This window comes from Trypanosoma rangeli (genome assembly GCF_003719475.1).
Source record: "Trypanosoma rangeli strain AM80 chromosome Unknown Tra_15.4_contig_00374, whole genome shotgun sequence".
NCBI lineage: Eukaryota > Euglenozoa > Kinetoplastea > Trypanosomatida > Trypanosomatidae > Trypanosoma > Trypanosoma rangeli.
In genome coordinates this window covers 1-17,326 of record NW_021706120.1, presented here as the reverse complement: position 1 = coordinate 17,326, position 17,326 = coordinate 1, and the positions used below count along the sequence as shown (strand labels likewise).

The window sequence follows — 17,326 nt, the reverse complement described above, 5'->3', positions numbered from 1 at the left end:
TAATCATCTATGGCAGCTCTTACGGACGAGCAAATTCGTGAGGCATTCAACCTCTTCGATGCCGACGGCTCTGGCGCCATTGATGCAGAGGAGATGGCCCTGGCAATGAAGGGACTCGGGTTTGGCGACCTGCCGCGCGACGAGGTGGAGCGGATGATCCGCACGATGTCCACGGACTCCAAGGGCCTGATTGGGTACAGCGAGTTTGAGCGTGTGGTGAAGTCACGCATGGCGAAGAAGGACTCACCGGAGGAGATACTGAAGGCATTTCAGCTGTTTGACCTCGACAAGAAGGGAAAGATTTCGTTTGCCAACCTGAAGGAGGTGGCCAAACTGCTGGGAGAGAACCCTGGCGACGACGTGCTGCAAGAGATGATCGCAGAGGCTGACGAGGATGGCGATGGCGAGGTCTCCTTTGAGGAGTTTAAAAGTGTTATGATGCAGATGCGGGGAAAGTAAAGCGTTTTGCGTCTGCCTTTTTTTGGGTATGGTGTGACAAATGTCATCGTATACACTGATAGAGAAAGATTGAGTTTTTTTTTTTTTTTGGAGGGAGGGCAGCGCCATTCACTGTGCACTTGCTTTTATTCTGACTTTTTTTTTGTTTGTGGTGCCACCAACGAGCACATTTGTTGTTAGCGTGACTGGAAGACTGGAGATTTTGTTCACTCTATGTGTCATTTTTTTTTGTCTTTTTCTTGTGCTTCCTTCCTCCCCTCACCCCTAGTGGGGTGCGAGACTTGGGCGTTTGCACAAGTGACGGCAGCGTGGGCAATACTTAGGGATGTCCACCGCCACCCATGCACGGTCGACGACATCGTCGATGCTCGTGGGAAGGAGCTCTATGTTAAATCTGCTGTCATTTCCCCCGAATGGGGCGGAAATTCTTCTTAATTCGCTTGCCGTGCAACGAACGGCAGGCTTGGCGTTTGACCTGCGCGACTCTGAGGATGAGGAGAGGATTCAACAAAAGAAGGCGCGACAACAACTGCTCCGTGTCCAGCTTGAGCGGCGGCACGAGTTGGAACTACTGGATAACCAGGCCTCAGAGATCACACAGCAGCTTCTTGCACAAATTACTGTTATTATCCGTGAGCAGCAGACCACGTTGCGACTTGAAGGATATCAAACAATTGTCTTTGATAATGGTGACACATACGAGGGGAATTGGAAGAGTGGTCGCATGCACGGTACGGGATACCTGAAGCGAGTGAAGTCTAATGACCTCTACGAAGGCGAATGGTTTCTTGGTCTACGCAATGGCACCGGCTCATACCACAGTCCCGATTTTGGCACTTTCTACAGCGGGAAATGGCAGGATGGCAAATGGCACGGTCGTGGAGAGCTGATAGAGCCTGAGGGAATTTATACGGGGGAGTTTTTGGATGGACTCCTGCGAGGTTATGGTGAGTATGTGTACAACGATGGACACGTATACAGGGGCGAATGGGTGAATGGCGTGTACAACGGCACAGGGACGTATCTACTTCCAAACGGTGGCAAGTACGAGGGACAGTGGATGGATGGTTGTGAACACGGGCGTGGGACTATGACCTATTTCAATGGGGACACCTACACGGGAGAATGGCAGAACGGACACAAACACGGCATTGGAACGTACACAAGTGCGTCTTTGCAGTATGAGGGTGAGTGGTGCTTTGGAGCTATTGAAGGTCGTGGGCAGTGCAAGTATGCGGATGGCTCTATCTATGAGGGTGAGTGGCACAAAAGCATGTATCATGGTAAAGGACAGTTTATTAGTCCTACAACTAGGCAGAGTTATGCTGGTGAGTTTTTCCACGGCAAACGCTGCGGCCATGGTGTGTACCGCTCTGATGATGTGGTGTACACTGGAGAGTGGCTCAACGACCAGAAACACGGAGAAGGGGAACTTAACATTCGCGGTGGGGGTACGCTTTGTGGGACTTGGCATGAGGATTTGCCACATGGCAAAGGAGTCTACACGATGGGGACTGAAAAGGTGTACGTGCTTTACGAGTCTGGCTACTGTGTTCGCTCCTCCCCGCAAGGCCTCTGCCAACGGGTGGATTTACGGCTGCTGCCTTCGAATGATTGAGTTGCGTAGCTGAATACCACTTGCCTCGAACAAGGTATGATGTACATAGCCTACTCTCTCTTTCTTTTTACTTTGATTCTCTAGTGACATGTAATGGATCGAGTAATCGCATTCATCTGTGTGTCTGTACGAATACAGTTGCGTGTTCCCTTCATTGGCTTTGTTTCCTTGGAATTCACGAATTTTGAGGAACTATCATTCTTTGTTTGACCCCTCAGTGCTTTCTTTTCCCTCACTCCATTCTCTTTCTCTCCCTTACCCTCTTATCACTGTGTGGGTTTATGCCTTCTGCATGGATGCTAGTCTAGGAGAGAGTTGATGATGGCGTCTGCGTTTTCTTCAAACTTTGTCAGCAGTGTGGAGGAGTTCCGTGCCCTTTTCGCCTCGGATAGCGATGATCGGCTTTTGCTCTGCTATGAGCCGTACCATGACGGCGTCGCGGCGACGGATTTAATGGCTCTTGAGGACGCTGTGCGCTCTGCTGTGACGCAGCACGCTACAAAAGTGCGGCTGCACTTCTGGGACTGCGGCAGCAACGCCTTCGTGGAGGCAAAGGAACAACTTGGGAAGGAGCAGGGCACACCGCTATTAGCTGTGTTGTATCGACAGACCCTTGCGGACACGCTTAGGGAGCCGGTGAGCGCAATGATACGAAACATGAATCGTGTCTGCGAGCGCTTGGCAGCTTACCAGCGTGGTGGAAAGATCGCAGTGCTATCCTCCTCGTTGCCGCCGACGGCGTCGCCACATACTGCCACCAACGATTTATGCATGTCAGTGGATGTATCAAGGCTGGTGGGGATGGGCAAGCGACTGATGGCGGAGGGCAAGGCCGAGTATGCGGAGAAGTTTTTTCACCGTGCGCTTGCAACACTTGACGCGGTTAGGTCGCATTGTGACGGCGACGTCAACGTTGACGGAAGCACCGCCCTTTGCTTGGCGTGGGTGGTGTTGGCACAAATAGTTCAGGGAAGGAATGCTGATGCGCACATGCGGCGCCTGGAAGCTGAGTACGCAGGATTTTGCGAGGATGCCGGAAGTGATGCTGCGCGTGTGCGGGCTACCTATCGACTAGTGACCGCGGCACCGCTCACCTGGCGCGGTGACACCTGTAGTCAGAAAAAACTGCGGGATGTACTAGACCGAGACCCGCAGAGCCACAACCATCGCTGTGCCCTTGTCGTGACGTTGTTCCTGGCAGGGGATATCGAGCGCTCCTTGACAGAGGCAGTCAAACTGACCGTGCTGCATGTTCCGTTCGGCACCACCGCTATTTCTGCTATTGGTGAGTTTATTGGCCGCGACCATGCACTGATGCAGACCATCGGTGCTGACCGTGAACGCCCGTCGACAGGCGTGTAACAGTAGCACTGACACACGTGCAAATTTTATGATTCTGTTCTAGCTGTCTGCCTTCACGTGCGTGTCTCTTTCCTTCTCGTGTGTGTATGCTGCTTTTGGATGCATCTTTGTTGGTCGCGGTCCTCCTCTTGTCTTCCCCGCTGCCTGCATCTAGCAGAGAAGCAACCAATTATTTTTTCTTCACTCGCCATTTTTTTCTCCCATCCGCACCTTTGTTGTAGTTACTCCTTCACAGGCCAATTCGTTTATAGCACACAGGCAAGAGATAGGGAGAAAGAGTGAGGGAGAGGTTGCCCAGCGCATACGTCATTCAAGAAACAAAAAGACGGAACACTGCAAGAGGGGCAGGGTAGTCGAAGTGTGCTAAGTAGTTTGCAGCATCCAAGGACTCAACGGCAGAAGTAACTCACGAAGGACGGAACGACGCGCATCAGCACACTAACTTGACAGCTACCCATCTCACGCAGAGGCAATGAATCATGATGATGCGATGTGGAACATTATGGGGCAGACCTTTTGCTCATTTAAAGTGAAAACACGTGACGAGAAGACGCGGTTTTGCCGCAACCCGTACAATGTGACTGGCTTGTGTCAACGTGGTGTTTGCCCGCTCTCCAACGCGCAGTATGCAACCATCATTGAACACGAGGACGAGCTTTATTTGTATGTCAAGACTGCAGAGCGTGCCCACCTTCCACGTCGTCAATGGGAGAAGGTGCGACTTGACGCCAGTTTTCCCCGTGCCTTGGCACAGATCGATGAGGAGTTGCAGTGGTGGGATCATAAGCTTGTAAACAAGATTAAGGCACGTCTGCTGCGGCTTAAGCAGTACATTATGCGCCGTCGCAAGATGTTGCTAGAGCCCAAGGTGGAGTATGTTTCGGTTAACAAGAGACAGGAAGATAAGCTGTTGCGGCGTGAGGAGAAGGCAGAGGCTGCGGCGCGATTAGAGCTGGAGGTCGAGAAGGAGCTGCTGGAGAGACTACGGAAGGGGACGTATGATAGCGTTATGAACTGTAGCCGTGAGGCATTTGAGCGTGTACTGGACCAGGAGGAGGATCGGGCGGAGCTCGAGGCTTTAGAGGATGAAGAGGATGAGGAATTCCCGGAGTTTGTCATGGACGAGGAAGACGAGGAGGAGGAGGAAAGCACGGCGAAAAACGGGGTACGCGTGAACGGGCGAAAGCCCGCACGACGACAGCGTCTGGTTATTGAGGAGGAGCTGGAGCATGAACAGCCGCAGAAGCGTAGCCGTGTGGACGAGCTGGACTGGTGAGCTTCATCCAACGACTGCTGGGAACTGCGGGTAGTGAATGTTGCCAAAGACTCACGGGCAGGCACGGTCGCATGTGTGTTCCGCAGAAGAGGGGAACATGTGTGTGCAGGTGCGGGTGTCTGCGGCTGCGTGTACCTGAGAGAGGGTGATAACAGTACGGTAATGCACTATTTTTAATGCAAACGCGAAAAAAGAATGGATGAAGAGGGGCAGGAGGATGGAAAACAGGAAAAAAAGAGGGTGAGACGAAGGGGGGGGGGGTATTGGAAGGAAAAGAGGAAGCAGTAGTGGAGGGAGTTATGCACCGCAGAGTACATGCCTTGCATGCAGGCCATTCTTTCTTTCTTTTATCATCATCATCGCCATCCCCATTCCCATTGATTCTTTTCTTTGTCGAGTAAGTTGGCGCCATTGCATCTACTCCAGTGCACGATGTATTATACGCGTGCATATATATATGTCACTACAAGTCGCACATACACTTGTCTATCCCACCTAAGTAATAGCGGGAGCAGCAGCCATTATAGTCCTTGTAGTAAGATTACTGCCGCCGCTATTGCTTAGGTGGGATAGACAAGTGTATGTGCGACTTGTAATAGACGGGCGCGTGCGTTTCTGGTTTTTCATCGCACTTTTTCTTGACCACACATTTTTTTTCTTTCTCTCTTTGCCCTTTTTTTTTCAACTTCGTGTTTCACTGCCCACCGGCCTCACCGCAGCGCGTGGGAATCGGTGCGGTCTGCTGGGTCAACACACGGACCGCGGAATAAAGACGTTCGAAGGCAAATACGTTGTGGGGTTGCAAAGTAACAGACAACCACAGCCACAATACAGGAAAGACAGTCAGTAGCAAGAGGGAGAAGGAAAGAAAAAGGGAAGATTAAAGGAAAAAGAGCTCCATTTGAAGCAACACAATGCAGGGACGGTTTGGCAGCACCACCGCCTTTGGACAGACAAGTGGGCTGCGGCCAGGCTCAAGTCTGCGCCCGGGTTCACAGATGCGCCCTGGCTCGCAGTTACGCGGGGCGCAGGTGGCCGGTGTGGGTGAGAGCCTGCAGCAGCCGGTGGCGGTCTCGGCGAAGGCACCAGTGACACTGGAAGGGATGCGAGCCGCGACGCGGTCTGGTACGGCCGGGCCGGGGCGTCAGGTGGGGGACCGAAGCTACTACATTGGACTGCTGCGGCCAAAGATTACGGAGCTGACGACTGAGATTCAGCATCTGAACGAGCAGGAGAGCCTTATTGAAAAGAACAGCTCCGTATTGGCTCAGCTGCATCAGCGCAACAAAAGCTTGACTGATGAGGTTACAAAATTGAAAGGGGTCCTTGCCGATATTAACTTGGCTGTGGAGAAGAGTACCTCGCAGGATGCCAATAGTGTGAAGGAACAGGCTACAAAACTTACATATTTGAATGTTGACCGGCGCAAGCAGGTGGACCAACTTTTTCTAAATGTGAAGGAGGTGGAGACACAAACGAAGAAGAATGTGCAGATTTTGGAAGAGGAGATGCAGCAGCTGGATCGTCGCATTATTGCAGAGAATCAGGATTATAACCTTTACAACACCACCAGGAATGAAGCTTATGGTGTTTCAGACGCGGTGCTCGATCTTCAGCACCAAGTGCGGACGTTGACGGCGAAGCAGGAGCTGCATATGGCACAAATTGCGACAGACACGGACAAGCGGCGGGCCGCGGAGGTGCTGCGGGAGATCCTACGCAAGCGGCAGCTAAGAGAGGAGCTCACGAAACAGTGTGCCCTCTCTGTAGAGGAGGAGCGGCAGTTACTCATTAAGCAAGTGAAAACCGCCCGTGACGATATTGAGGTTCTGGAACGGCAAGTGAACGAAACACGCGATGTCTTGGGGGAGTCTAAGAGCCGTTGTAATTCCCTGGATGAAGAGTTAAAAAACTACAGTGGCGAGAACCTTAAGGCGTTTCAGGAGTTGCAGGAAAAAGACCGTGAGCTGCAGTCCTTCATGGATTCCCTTCCTGAAAAACAGAAGGAGGAGTCCGACAAGATTGCCAACGTGCAGGCAAACATCTCGTTGCTGCTTGAACGCGTCTCTCAGGCGCTAGAGTTACGGAAGCAGATACCAGCAGAAGGTGCCTCCCATGCACTCCATGCGCTAGAGAGTGAGGTGGACGTGAGGCGCAACCAGATTGAGAATGACCAGGTGACGCACCAGCGCCTTGAAAAGGAGTTGCTGGACCGCAAGGCGGAGCTTCAAAAAGTAGAAAATCTTGACACCAAAATCAATGCGGAGCTGCAGGCACACGCGCGGAAGATGGAAGAACAGTCGCAGGAGATGGTCAAGTACAGCGATCTGGATGGACTGCGTCGCGACGTTGAAAAACGCCGTGATTATCTCGTGAAGGAGCGGACATTTTTGACGAAACTTCGGGACTCCAGCAAGCAGCAGTTAAACGCCCTTAGCGCGTCAAACGAGGCACTGCAGAAGCGCCTTAACGAGGAAGCCGCCTTTCGCTCCATATCTGCGCTCGAGGGCCGTTTGCGGCATTTGCGGCAATCCAGCTTTTCGTTGGAGGAGTTTGTGCGCTTGAAGGGCAAGGAGAGTTATTATCTTGGCGTCAAGACGGACTGCCTGATGCTTGTGGAGGAAATCAATTTGCTGCTGAAAGAAGGCGGTAGCAACCGCGGCGTCGGAGCACCCCCCGTTTTGCTTGTGAGTGACCAGTAACAAAGAAAGACAATGCGAGCGAGAAAGGGTGAGTCAGAAAAACATTTTTAATATATATATATATATATACGTACAAGGGGGAAAAAATGGAAAGCGGAACAGCACCGAGAAGCTCTGAACGGGACAGTCGGTGGTGGCGGTGATGTGGCACTGCTGTGCACACACAATGACAACGACGGCTTTTTGGAATGTAGAGAAAAGGACTTGTCTGACGTCTTGGGGCGGGACAGTGCGTCGTTTGCAGCAGGTTTACCGCTGATGCAAAAAAAAAAAGCATATGTTTGCGGGTGTGGCCTTGTAGACGTGAGATAGACAATGAGAGGAAGACAACGGACAGTTTTTTTTTTTTTTGTGTTTTTGCTGCAAAGAACATGGGTGAAATGATTCAGTTTGGTACTTGTGTGCGTATGTTTCTTAGTGACTTTGTGAAAAGTGGAAATTCTGGAACAATTGCTTTTGTGCGTTTCTTTTTTCTTCCACTCCCCACCCCTTTTTGCTTGCTTGCTTACTTGCTTGTCACTGACATTTGTGTTTGGGTAAAGGTGATATTGCATCAACGAAAGAATTATTTGTACCCCTCTTCGACTTATTACTTTGTCATTTAAGTTGTCCTCCTGCGATGACATCTATGGAGCGGTTTAAGTGTGTGTACGCCGAGATCCAGGCCTTTCTGCTAGAGCAGTTGAACTCCGACTATGAGATGGACCCCAATCGCAGCAAATACCTCCGCCGCATGATGGACACGACGTGTCTTGGTGGCAAATATATCCGTGGTCTGACAGTGGTGAACGTGGCGGAGGGATTCATGGCTGCTGGCTCATATGATGAGGCGACGAAGGAACGTGTCCTCCATGATGCCTGTATCTGCGGTTGGATGGTTGAGTTTCTTCAGGCTCACTACTTGGTGGAGGACGACATTATGGACAACAGTCAAATGCGTCGTGGGAAACCGTGTTGGTATTGTTTTCCTGGTGTCACTGTCCAGAGTGCCATTAACGACGGCCTCATTCTGAAAGCATGGACGCAAACAATGGCGTTTCACTACTTTGCGGATCGCCCTTTTTTAAAGGATTTACTTTACCTCTTTCAGAGGACCGACTACGCGACCTCAATTGGACAGTTTTATGACGTGACCTCCATGTGTGACTCCAAAAAACTGGACCCTGAAGTGGCACAGCCTAGGACAACCGATTTTGCTGAATTTACCTTGTCTAATTACAAACGCGTGGTGAAGTACAAGACAGCTTTCTACACCTATCTGCTTCCACTTGTTATGGGGCTTTTTGTGAGCGGGGGGATCTCTTCTGTTGAAATGAATTTGGTAGAGCGCGTTGCAATGGTGATGGGTGAGTTTTTCCAGGTGCAGGACGACGTCATGGACTGCTTCACCCCGCCAGAGCAGCTTGGGAAGGTTGGAACCGACATTGAGGATGCCAAGTGCTCCTGGTTGGCTGTGACATTCCTCATGAAAGCCAATGCCGCACAGGTGGCCGAGTTTAAGGCCAACTACGGTGACACAGACCCGGCGAAGGTCGCCGTGGTGAAGCGGCTCTATGACGAGGTGGATTTGCGAGCGGATTTCGCCATCTATGAAGCGGGAGTCGCACGGGAGATGGGGGTGCTTATCGAGCAGCTGAAGCGGACTTCTCCCGTATTTGCGTCAAGTGTCGCCGTACTCTGGGAAAAAACCCACAAACGTATAAAGTAACTGGGCGTGGAAAGCATAGCTTGGCAAAAAAGACTCTATAGACACATATAAGTTGAAAAAAAAAATGTGACCACAAGAATAGGTGTCGGTGTTGGTAGGCATAGCAGGAAGTGGAATGTGTGTGCGTGGGTGTTTGGGGGTGGGGGGCATGTTAATTAAAATGGCTGCTCTGGAACTGCCCCAATGAAGTGTATATTTTAATGAGTACTTTTGAATTTGTTACCAACAAATCCTCCACATTTTCTTTACGGTATTGTAAAGAAGCAAGGAAATGGGGGGGGGGCGCGTATGCGCTACATCTGAGGTATTATTCATGCTTGGATGTGTCGCGTGTGAGGCTTGCATCGTCGGAGTTCTCACAATGACGCCCACATCTACATTCTGTTATGATTCTCCCTGATACTCTGACCCCCCCTTTTTTTTTGGGTTGGGGGTATATCGATTTTTCCTTTTCTTCTACTTTTTTTTTGTCGTTTTTTTTTCTTTTGGTGGGGCTGCGTAGAATAGGTGAGAGTAAAGTAGTTTTCTCTCCTGTTCTTGCTGCTCGCCTCCTCGCCTCCTCGCCTCCTCGCCTCCTCGCCGTCGTCAGTTGACGCAGCCTTCTGAGAGGGGGATAACGTGGACGTGAGTGAGAGTGCGAGAGAACGAAAGGCCGGTTCTGCTGTGCGTATTGATATTGTTCCTATTCCGTCACACTATCCTGGGTGGGTGCGAAGACCCCTCCTGCTCATCTCGTCGCCTGATCAGCGTCAAGGGGTTCCTGGTGGCGGCACAACAGGAGTAAAGGAAAAAAAAGTGTGAAAGAAAGAAAGAAAGCACAACAAATATTTCCAAACAGCAACAGCGAAAACAAAACAAAACTTCTTTTCCTGGGGGAAAGTAGGTGGGGCGCAAATGTCGCTGCTTTGCTGTGATTTACCGGAGGGGCAGTGGATAGATGTGTATGGTGATCCAGTGCGGCCGCGGCGTTCAGGTTTTGAATGCCCGTTAGATTTACTTCAGATCTTTGCGTGGGTCTTCATTGTGTTCCTAGCTATGCTGCACTACACTCTGCACGTGCCGTTTTTGGGACCTGTGTTGTGCATTGTCATCGCCAGCGTTTCTGGCGTTTTTTTCATGATCATCGTTACGCTGAAGATCTCGCTTTCACTTAGTAAGATCGAGGATCCTGTCATATTTCGCACGGACTTGCCTCGGCTGGACCAGACTGAACTGACGCTGGAGGCTGCTCCATCCGGCACGGTGCCCTGCGTATTCTGCCGTCGTTTTGTAAAGGCTAGTAGCAAACACTGTGGGGTGTGTGACAAATGCGTGCCTGGATTTGATCACCATTGTCGCTGGTTGAATGCTTGCGTCGGTGTGGCTAACTACAAGCATTTTTGTGTCTTTATGTGGATGGCGTGGTGTGGTATGGCTTACCTCTTTGCGGTCGGATTGTACGTTCTGATCGATGCCATTCAAGTGAGAGAGAAATACGAGGACATTTTACATCGCCGTTATCATTCCAGCCACTATACGAGCTACATAGTGTTACTCTTCATTCCACTCTTGTTGTGCGCGGCAAGCATGTGCGTCCTTGGACATCTCATTATCTTTCACGTGTACCTTTGTTGCACCCACAAGACGACGTACCAGCACATGGTTGAAAAGCGTGAGAGGAAACGTGAACACCGACGTTTAGAAGGTCTTCAGGAACAAATGCAGGGTAGGAATGATAAACAAGGCTTTTGTTCCTGGCTTTCCATCCGTAAACGTCGCGATTTTAGGAAGTACAAGCGAAGAAAAGCTGACAATAACAATGCCGCTCAAAACAACGAAAATAACGGTGACACGATGCAGTTTACTGTAGTTCCCACGCAGCCATCGTCCCAGGTTCCACAGGAACCTTATCCAAATGATACCCATTAAATGGTGCCTATTTATTCTAAACAGTGGGCGGCTCACTCTGGTTGTTTTCAGAGGAACGAGAACGTGGTGATATGTGTGTTTGTGAGAAGTGGGTTGGGTGGAGACGGCTGTCGGGGGTGGGGGCATATCTTATTGCGTGCGTTAGAGGTGCCGCTGCGTTACATGACGATAGGACGAAAATGGGACGTTTTTGGTTGTCAGCTCACCCCTGCTTCTTCCCACGCCAACAAGAAGGATGAGGGTGGGTAACCTACCTGCACGCAACTTTAGTGAGTGGCGATGCCGGTGTCAGTTCTGCCTCTTTCAGGCGATCTGAAGCTTCAACGCATGGGGCAGGCGGAGCGCGCGGGTGAAGACGAAGAAGCTGAGGCATAAACCGATGTAATTGGAGCCAAAACGGGGCTCGATGGAGAATTACTCTTCCTTGCGACGGCTGGTGGTATGCATGGCCATGTTTGAGTGCGTGCGCCAGGTAGAGGCGCAAACGAGCTGTCAGGGTGACGTTAATTCAGCGAAGCCAAAATAAATAAAGAGCAATAAGGAGCACAGTATAATTGCGCATCACGCACACATACGCACGCGGACGACTCACCCCTTTTTTTCCTGCTCCCATCATCGTTGCTCCTGCGGCATGACTAGGGCAATCCATATTAATTGTTGCCCCGCATTTATTTACTTTTCACGTCGTGGATTCTCACAACTAGCGGGAGAAGAACAAAGAAGAAAGAGGCAATTGAAAGAGAAAAAAAAACAATACACACACACACACACACAAACAAGCAAACAAAAAGAACGGTGACCTGTCTCCTTCCCTACCACCCACTGTTTGAAGGCAGAGAAGACGTTGTTGACACGCACACACGCTCTCATACAGCGAGAGTGCGTGCATACAGAAGAATCAATAGCGGCGGAACGCAGAAACTACAATAAAAAAGGCCAAGGAGATGATTTTGGATGCGTCCACTCCCTCCATTGAGGTGGGTTCATTTTTGCTGCGGCACTTTGGAGATCCGTGCAGCAGTTCTGCACGGCTGCTGGGGGGTCACTACTGCCGCCGGTAGCAGCATGTTCCAAGGCAGTAGGGGAAAGGCTGGTGGTAGTGGCACGAATAGCGATGGCGCTAACAGGGGGACAACTGACGGGAATGATCAACTGCTCTCTCGCAATTTTTATTACGGTGGCCCATTGGATGCACCGGACACCTCCTTGTCTCCTGTTTTCAGAGCAGTGACTCCAACTGATGCCACGGCCTCCACAAAGGCTGACAATGCCGCTGCAGGCCCTTACTCCTTATCTACTGCCCAACGAGGTATACCGTTAATCGTGTTTTATGGCAACAACGCCATGTCTGACTCTCGGTTTCACGAAGTTGTGGCACAGGAAGAGGAACGACGTGTGACTCGGCACAAAAAACTTTTTGAGGACCTCATAGTGTTTGAGGGTGGGGCGCTTTCAGACCACGATTCACTAGGCACCTCACTTATCATGCAGGACTTTATTCACTTTGCTCTCTATCATAAGAAGTGGGGGTATTATCCGAAGCTGGACTGCAAGTATCGACAGTTCATGACAAGCGGTTACTTTGATCCAGTACCATTTGGCAGCCTTCGGAATCAGCATGACTATGAACGTTATGTTGGCAAGATTCACAATTCAACTCCTGCCTGCATTACGCCAACACAGCTTTTTCACTCTCACTACGGTTGGGTGCTGGCGGAATATTTAATGACGATGATGCGGGCAAAATTTGACCCCCATGAGCCGCTTGTCGTGTATGACGTTGGGGCAGGAACAGGGGCACTGGCGGTGAGTGTGCTGGACTACCTTGCGGAGCACTTTTCTGTCGTGTATGCGCAGTGTGAGTACCACGTGGTGGAGCAAAATCCTTAGCTTGTGCAGGTGCTTCGTAACCGCCTCATTACACACTACCATCATGTTAAAATACATAACATTTCCATTCTTAATTGGCGTCAGTTGGAACGTCGTCGCTGCATTGTGCTGGGGGTTGAACTTCTTTCCGGGATGCCGCACGACTGCATCGTGCTTAGCGGTGATGGGGTTTGTAACGAACACTGGTTTGGCTTTCAGCAGCATGACAACCTTTCCACTGGCCGTGAACGTTACTACGCTCTGAAGGACCCTGTCATCCTTCGCTACCTGCGTTACTTGCGTTGGATGCAGGAGGAGTCATTTCATAGCCTCAAGGTGTTGTGTCTGACTGGTGGTCGTGACAACATTGATCCACCTCCATTTACTAGCATTGGGCCGAACATGCTGGATTCTCTGCGTGTTATTGTCACAAAGGTTCTCTGGACCCACAGCCCACTTCGAAGTTTCTGGCTTCCTACGGCTGCAATGCAGTTCCTCGAGACGTGTGCCGCTTCCTTTCCCAGACATCATCTTTTTCTTCTTGACTGGTCAGGTGTACGACAGGCTCTACCGGGTGTTAACGGACCAGTATGCCAATGCAAAGTGCGTGTGGCCAAGGATCTCTATCTTCGCCGCCCCGCCGACTCGCTGCATGGCAACGCCGGCATGGTTGACATTTGTTTCCCGACTGACTTTGAGCATCTGGCGGTAGTGTACCGTAACATCTGCGGGGCGCACAAAGATATCTCAAGCCTCACTCACCCGCAGTTCTGGAATACATTTGGCGGCGACAAGACTGCCCTTTTCACGACACGCAGCGGCTTCAATCCGCTTCTCGAAGTCTTTGAGCCGTTTCACGTCTTTGCCGCACACCACCCTCCAGAAATGTGAGGCCCGGCTTTTATTATTGTCATCGTTATTCTTGCATGGGTTGGATGTGCGCGTGTGCGAGGGGAGGTGCCATTGCGCGTAGAGTGGCAATAACAAAATGCCATGACTCTCATGGGGGCCCCGGCACTAGAGCAGAGTCGAAGGCGTGTGTGTGTGTGTGTGTGCATGTGGGAGAGAATGTTTTTGTTTTTTTTCGTTTTTGGTCGTTGCTGTAGATGAGGGAGGGATGATGCCTGTGCGGGTCACACACAGCTTCTATCCTTTTTCTTCGTCCTCTTTTTTTTCTCTCTCTCTTTGCGTGAGTGTGTGCATGTGTGGGTGCAACACAAGTGTTACCACCGCTGCAGTTTTCAAGGTAAACAAAAGAAGCAGAGCGGGGACGAAGAAGTGGGCCGCCACTTGCTGGGGATGGGTTGAGTATGGAGGACTTTGTTACCACTATCATTGCTACTCTGCAAACACGTGTGCCATTCTCTGCGAAACCTTTTTTATTCTTTCTCTTCTTACTGTTGCTTCCTTCACGCACACACCCAAAGAGTCAATTAGTTAGGTTAAATTAGTGACCGGCTGCTGCCTATTTTCCTCTCTTGCGAGTGGGTGTGTGTGCATCTGTGACTCGTCTCCTTTCTTTTGCTCTACGAAACGTCGCTCTTGGTGTGTGTGTATTTTCTCCCCCTAACACACACTCGTCCCACTTTTTGTTTATCTTGCTGCTAACGGGCCTTTCTATCGGCCAGACCGCACGTATCGCCCGTTCCCCCCCCCCCCCCCCAATCCATTTTCTTGGTTCACGAGGAAAATAGGAAAAGTGGGCGTTCTTCACCTTTTAGATTCTGCGTGCTGCTCCACTCATTGTGGCACAGAAGGTGCCTTGCACATATCTGTACGTTATATATATATATATATATATATTATACGTGCATTGCAGGGTGGGGTGCGTTCTACACCGCATCCAATCACACAACCCGTGACTGAGGAGTGAGCGGCAGAAACAGAAGCGCAGATAAACAACAAGAAGGGAAAAGAAGAGAGGGCACGCCCGTCTGGGTTTTCTTTTTCCACATATTGCGTTATCAGCAGGCGCTAGCGGGGTGAGGCGCGATACACACACACACACACACACACACAGGGACGAAAACAGGGCACAAGCAAAAAACAACAACAACATCAACAACAGTAGCAAAGAAAGCGAAATAAGATACCGGAGAGGCAGGATACATTGCGAAGGAGGAGAAAAAGAAGGAACTGCACACATTGTTAGGTTGTGTTTTTAGTGTTTTGCATTTCTTTGTGCTTTTCCTTGTCGTTTATTGCACCGCTGTTTTTCCTCTACTCCTGACGTACTACTACTACTACTGGTGCGAGAGGGTGGCAACAACCGATTGGGAAGGGACTGGAAGGAACGAAGAGGAAGGTTGAAGGGATATTTCACCCAGAGCACAGGCAGAGCCTAGAGAAAGAGCAAAAAGATAATAATCCACATAATCACAGGCACAAAGGGACTGTGTGTGGTTGTGGTGGATTTTGGTCTTGTCAGTGCGTTGATCGTTGCAGTCTATTATTACTGGTGCTTGTATTCATTTTGTGGAGATGCGTGCACGCGGAACATCCGATATGGGTGTGCCCCCGCTATCTCCTGAGGAAGTACACAATAACATTAAGGCATTCCTGAAAAGTGTTGATGAACCGGTAATCTCCGGCAGCCTTGTGGTGTACGAGTTTCTTGACAACGCCCTTGAACTCCAATGGTCGCTGGCAAGAGTACTGAAGCTGGGCGAGCACTACGTCCAGCTCCAGCGATGGCGAGCAAAGAATGGGAGCTACGCTGACGTCTTAAATGCACTCCAGAAAGAGAAAGAACAGAAGGAAGAGGAGATGCGGAACTGCCAGCACACTCTGTCGCAGCAGCGGGATGAGTTGGCGACGGTTCGACGAGACACCGAGGCACGAGTGGCACGTGCAAAGGAAGAAGTGGAAAACGCGCGCCGTTCTTTGGCAGCGGTGGAGGAGGTGTGGTTACATGAAGCCTTCAACGCCCGTCTTCCCTCAGCAGGACTTTGCCTGGTGCTTGAGGCCAGCGTTGCAATTTTGAACAGTGACGGGGCGGGGGAAGCGGTAACAGGATGGGAGGAGCTCCGCCCCGTAGTGCGGGATCCAGCCTTTATTAACAGGTTGCTGGAATACTGCCCTGCTGTCGGAAAGGACGCGAATGCGTGGCAGGACATCGTCAACAACTACCAGCCGCGACTTCTAAAACTGCGAGAGCAAATACTGCGTCACTCAGTAAACATCCTACCAGCGTCCCCTCTTGCCCTGGAGTCAGTTATTTGCGACTGGGTACTCGCTCAATTGAACACCATCATCGTGTTTCATGCGCTTGAAAAATCGCAAACGCGCGCTAAAGAGATTGGTGAAGACATAAACACCAACATTAGTCGCATGAAGCTACTCGATATACAAATTAGGAAGAATGCCAAGCAACAGCATCTCTGCAACGAAGGCTACGGTATCATCACTGACAAAAATGACAAAACCGATGCGTGCCTCACCTTTAGTGAGGCCAGCGACATCGCACCAATCACAGTCCCCCGCTCCTCGATAACAGCATCAATCAAGGCCAACAGTACCGGCGTTGCTGTCATCACACAAGAGGAGAGCAAACGCCTTCTTTCTAGAGCGTCCATGCACCGTCCATTACTTTACGCAGCATTACACACAGCGCTAAACAATGTAAATCATATAAAAGATAAATACCACACCAATGCCACTTTGCTTCAGGAACTAAGTGAAAAGACAAATAATGTACATAAGCAGAACAATGACCTGACAAAACAGCTAAAAACAGCGAACACAGAAATCAACAAAGTTCACCAAGAACTTCTTAGAAATAAGCATCTTTCCAAACAGGCACAAGAACATTACGACCAACAACGCCGACACATTCAGGAACAACACGACAAAGCGTTGCGCCAACTACAAGACGGTCAGCGCCTGTTTAAAGACATGCAAAACAAAGAACAACAACGCCTGAAGGAGGAAATAAAACGTCTAGCAGAAGAGAAAAAACAAGTGGAAAATGAAAATGCCAACAACCATACCGCCCTACAACAAACACAAAGTCAGATAAAGCAACTCAATCAACAGGCGGACGACCTCCGCCGACAACTCGTAGACACAGGACACGAATTCAAAAAAATGCTCAATGCGCATGAAGAAGATAAAACACGCTTGATAAATGATCTCAATAAGGTTAATGATCGAGAGAAAGATATGAAGCAGAAACTGAAAGAGCTGCGTGCTGAGAATGAGCAGCTGCGTGAAGAGAACGAGCAGTTGCGTGCTGAAAATGAGCAGCTGTATGGCGCGGACGAGGACAAGGTTCGTGCGTTGGAGGAGCTGAACGACCGGGCGGAGGAGATGAACCGGCAGCTGGAGGAGTTGCGTGCTGAAAATGAGCAGCTGCGTGCCGGGGACGACGGCAACTTTCGTTCATTGGAGGAGCTGAATGATCGGGCGGAGGACATGAACCGGCA

At 50.4% G+C, this 17,326-nt stretch overlaps 10 protein-coding genes across 10 annotated transcripts, besides 11 other annotated features; all 10 read left to right on the top strand.

Moving 5' to 3' along the window:
• Positions 1–9: 9 nt before the first annotated feature.
• On the top strand, positions 10–459 carry TraAM80_08101 (centrin; the record flags this gene model as incomplete). The annotated part of the gene is made up of 1 exon (XM_029384861.1): positions 10–459. One exon carries the CDS (start codon positions 10–12, stop codon positions 457–459), a length of 450 nt encoding a protein of 149 aa, XP_029235291.1.
• A 385-nt stretch (positions 460–844) lies between these two features.
• On the top strand, positions 845–2,077 carry TraAM80_08100 (uncharacterized protein; the record flags this gene model as incomplete). The annotated part of the gene is made up of 1 exon (XM_029384860.1): positions 845–2,077. One exon carries the CDS (start codon positions 845–847, stop codon positions 2,075–2,077), a length of 1,233 nt encoding a protein of 410 aa, XP_029235290.1.
• Positions 2,078–2,395: 318 nt separating this feature from the next.
• TraAM80_08099 (uncharacterized protein) lies at positions 2,396–3,439 on the top strand (the record flags this gene model as incomplete). The annotated part of the gene is made up of 1 exon (XM_029384859.1): positions 2,396–3,439. One exon carries the CDS (start codon positions 2,396–2,398, stop codon positions 3,437–3,439), a length of 1,044 nt encoding a protein of 347 aa, XP_029235289.1.
• Positions 3,440–3,911: 472 nt separating this feature from the next.
• TraAM80_08098 (putative mak-16-like RNA binding protein) lies at positions 3,912–4,715 on the top strand (the record flags this gene model as incomplete). The annotated part of the gene is made up of 1 exon (XM_029384858.1): positions 3,912–4,715. One exon carries the CDS (start codon positions 3,912–3,914, stop codon positions 4,713–4,715), a length of 804 nt encoding a protein of 267 aa, XP_029235288.1.
• A 914-nt stretch (positions 4,716–5,629) lies between these two features.
• TraAM80_08097 (intraflagellar transport protein-like protein) lies at positions 5,630–7,417 on the top strand (the record flags this gene model as incomplete). Its single annotated transcript, XM_029384857.1, has 1 exon — positions 5,630–7,417. The coding sequence occupies one exon, from the start codon at positions 5,630–5,632 to the stop codon at positions 7,415–7,417; it is 1,788 nt and encodes a 595-aa protein (XP_029235287.1).
• A 50-nt stretch (positions 7,418–7,467) lies between these two features.
• Positions 7,468–7,486: a microsatellite.
• Positions 7,487–7,754: 268 nt separating this feature from the next.
• Positions 7,755–7,776: a microsatellite.
• A 134-nt stretch (positions 7,777–7,910) lies between these two features.
• Positions 7,911–7,933: a microsatellite.
• A 103-nt stretch (positions 7,934–8,036) lies between these two features.
• Positions 8,037–9,125, top strand: TraAM80_08096 (farnesyl pyrophosphate synthase; the record flags this gene model as incomplete). The annotated part of the gene is made up of 1 exon (XM_029384856.1): positions 8,037–9,125. The coding sequence occupies one exon, from the start codon at positions 8,037–8,039 to the stop codon at positions 9,123–9,125; it is 1,089 nt and encodes a 362-aa protein (XP_029235286.1).
• Positions 9,126–9,668: 543 nt separating this feature from the next.
• Positions 9,669–9,706: a microsatellite.
• Positions 9,707–9,907: 201 nt separating this feature from the next.
• Positions 9,908–9,941: a microsatellite.
• Positions 9,942–10,019: 78 nt separating this feature from the next.
• Positions 10,020–11,033, top strand: TraAM80_08095 (putative palmitoyl acyltransferase 11; the record flags this gene model as incomplete). The annotated part of the gene is made up of 1 exon (XM_029384855.1): positions 10,020–11,033. The coding sequence occupies one exon, from the start codon at positions 10,020–10,022 to the stop codon at positions 11,031–11,033; it is 1,014 nt and encodes a 337-aa protein (XP_029235285.1).
• Positions 11,034–11,788: 755 nt separating this feature from the next.
• Positions 11,789–11,819: a microsatellite.
• Positions 11,820–12,098: 279 nt separating this feature from the next.
• TraAM80_08094 (uncharacterized protein) lies at positions 12,099–12,923 on the top strand (the record flags this gene model as incomplete). Its single annotated transcript, XM_029384854.1, has 1 exon — positions 12,099–12,923. The coding sequence occupies one exon, from the start codon at positions 12,099–12,101 to the stop codon at positions 12,921–12,923; it is 825 nt and encodes a 274-aa protein (XP_029235284.1).
• A 132-nt stretch (positions 12,924–13,055) lies between these two features.
• TraAM80_08093 (putative methyltransferase) lies at positions 13,056–13,793 on the top strand (the record flags this gene model as incomplete). The annotated part of the gene is made up of 1 exon (XM_029384853.1): positions 13,056–13,793. The coding sequence occupies one exon, from the start codon at positions 13,056–13,058 to the stop codon at positions 13,791–13,793; it is 738 nt and encodes a 245-aa protein (XP_029235283.1).
• Positions 13,794–13,938: 145 nt separating this feature from the next.
• Positions 13,939–13,963: a microsatellite.
• Positions 13,964–14,682: 719 nt separating this feature from the next.
• Positions 14,683–14,709: a microsatellite.
• A 187-nt stretch (positions 14,710–14,896) lies between these two features.
• Positions 14,897–14,921: a microsatellite.
• A 16-nt stretch (positions 14,922–14,937) lies between these two features.
• Positions 14,938–14,969: a microsatellite.
• A 153-nt stretch (positions 14,970–15,122) lies between these two features.
• Positions 15,123–15,150: a microsatellite.
• A 257-nt stretch (positions 15,151–15,407) lies between these two features.
• TraAM80_08092 (uncharacterized protein) lies at positions 15,408–17,326 on the top strand (the record flags this gene model as incomplete). Its single annotated transcript, XM_029384852.1, has 1 exon — positions 15,408–17,326. A coding segment is annotated over one exon (1,919 nt), but the record flags the coding sequence as incomplete, so codon positions are not given.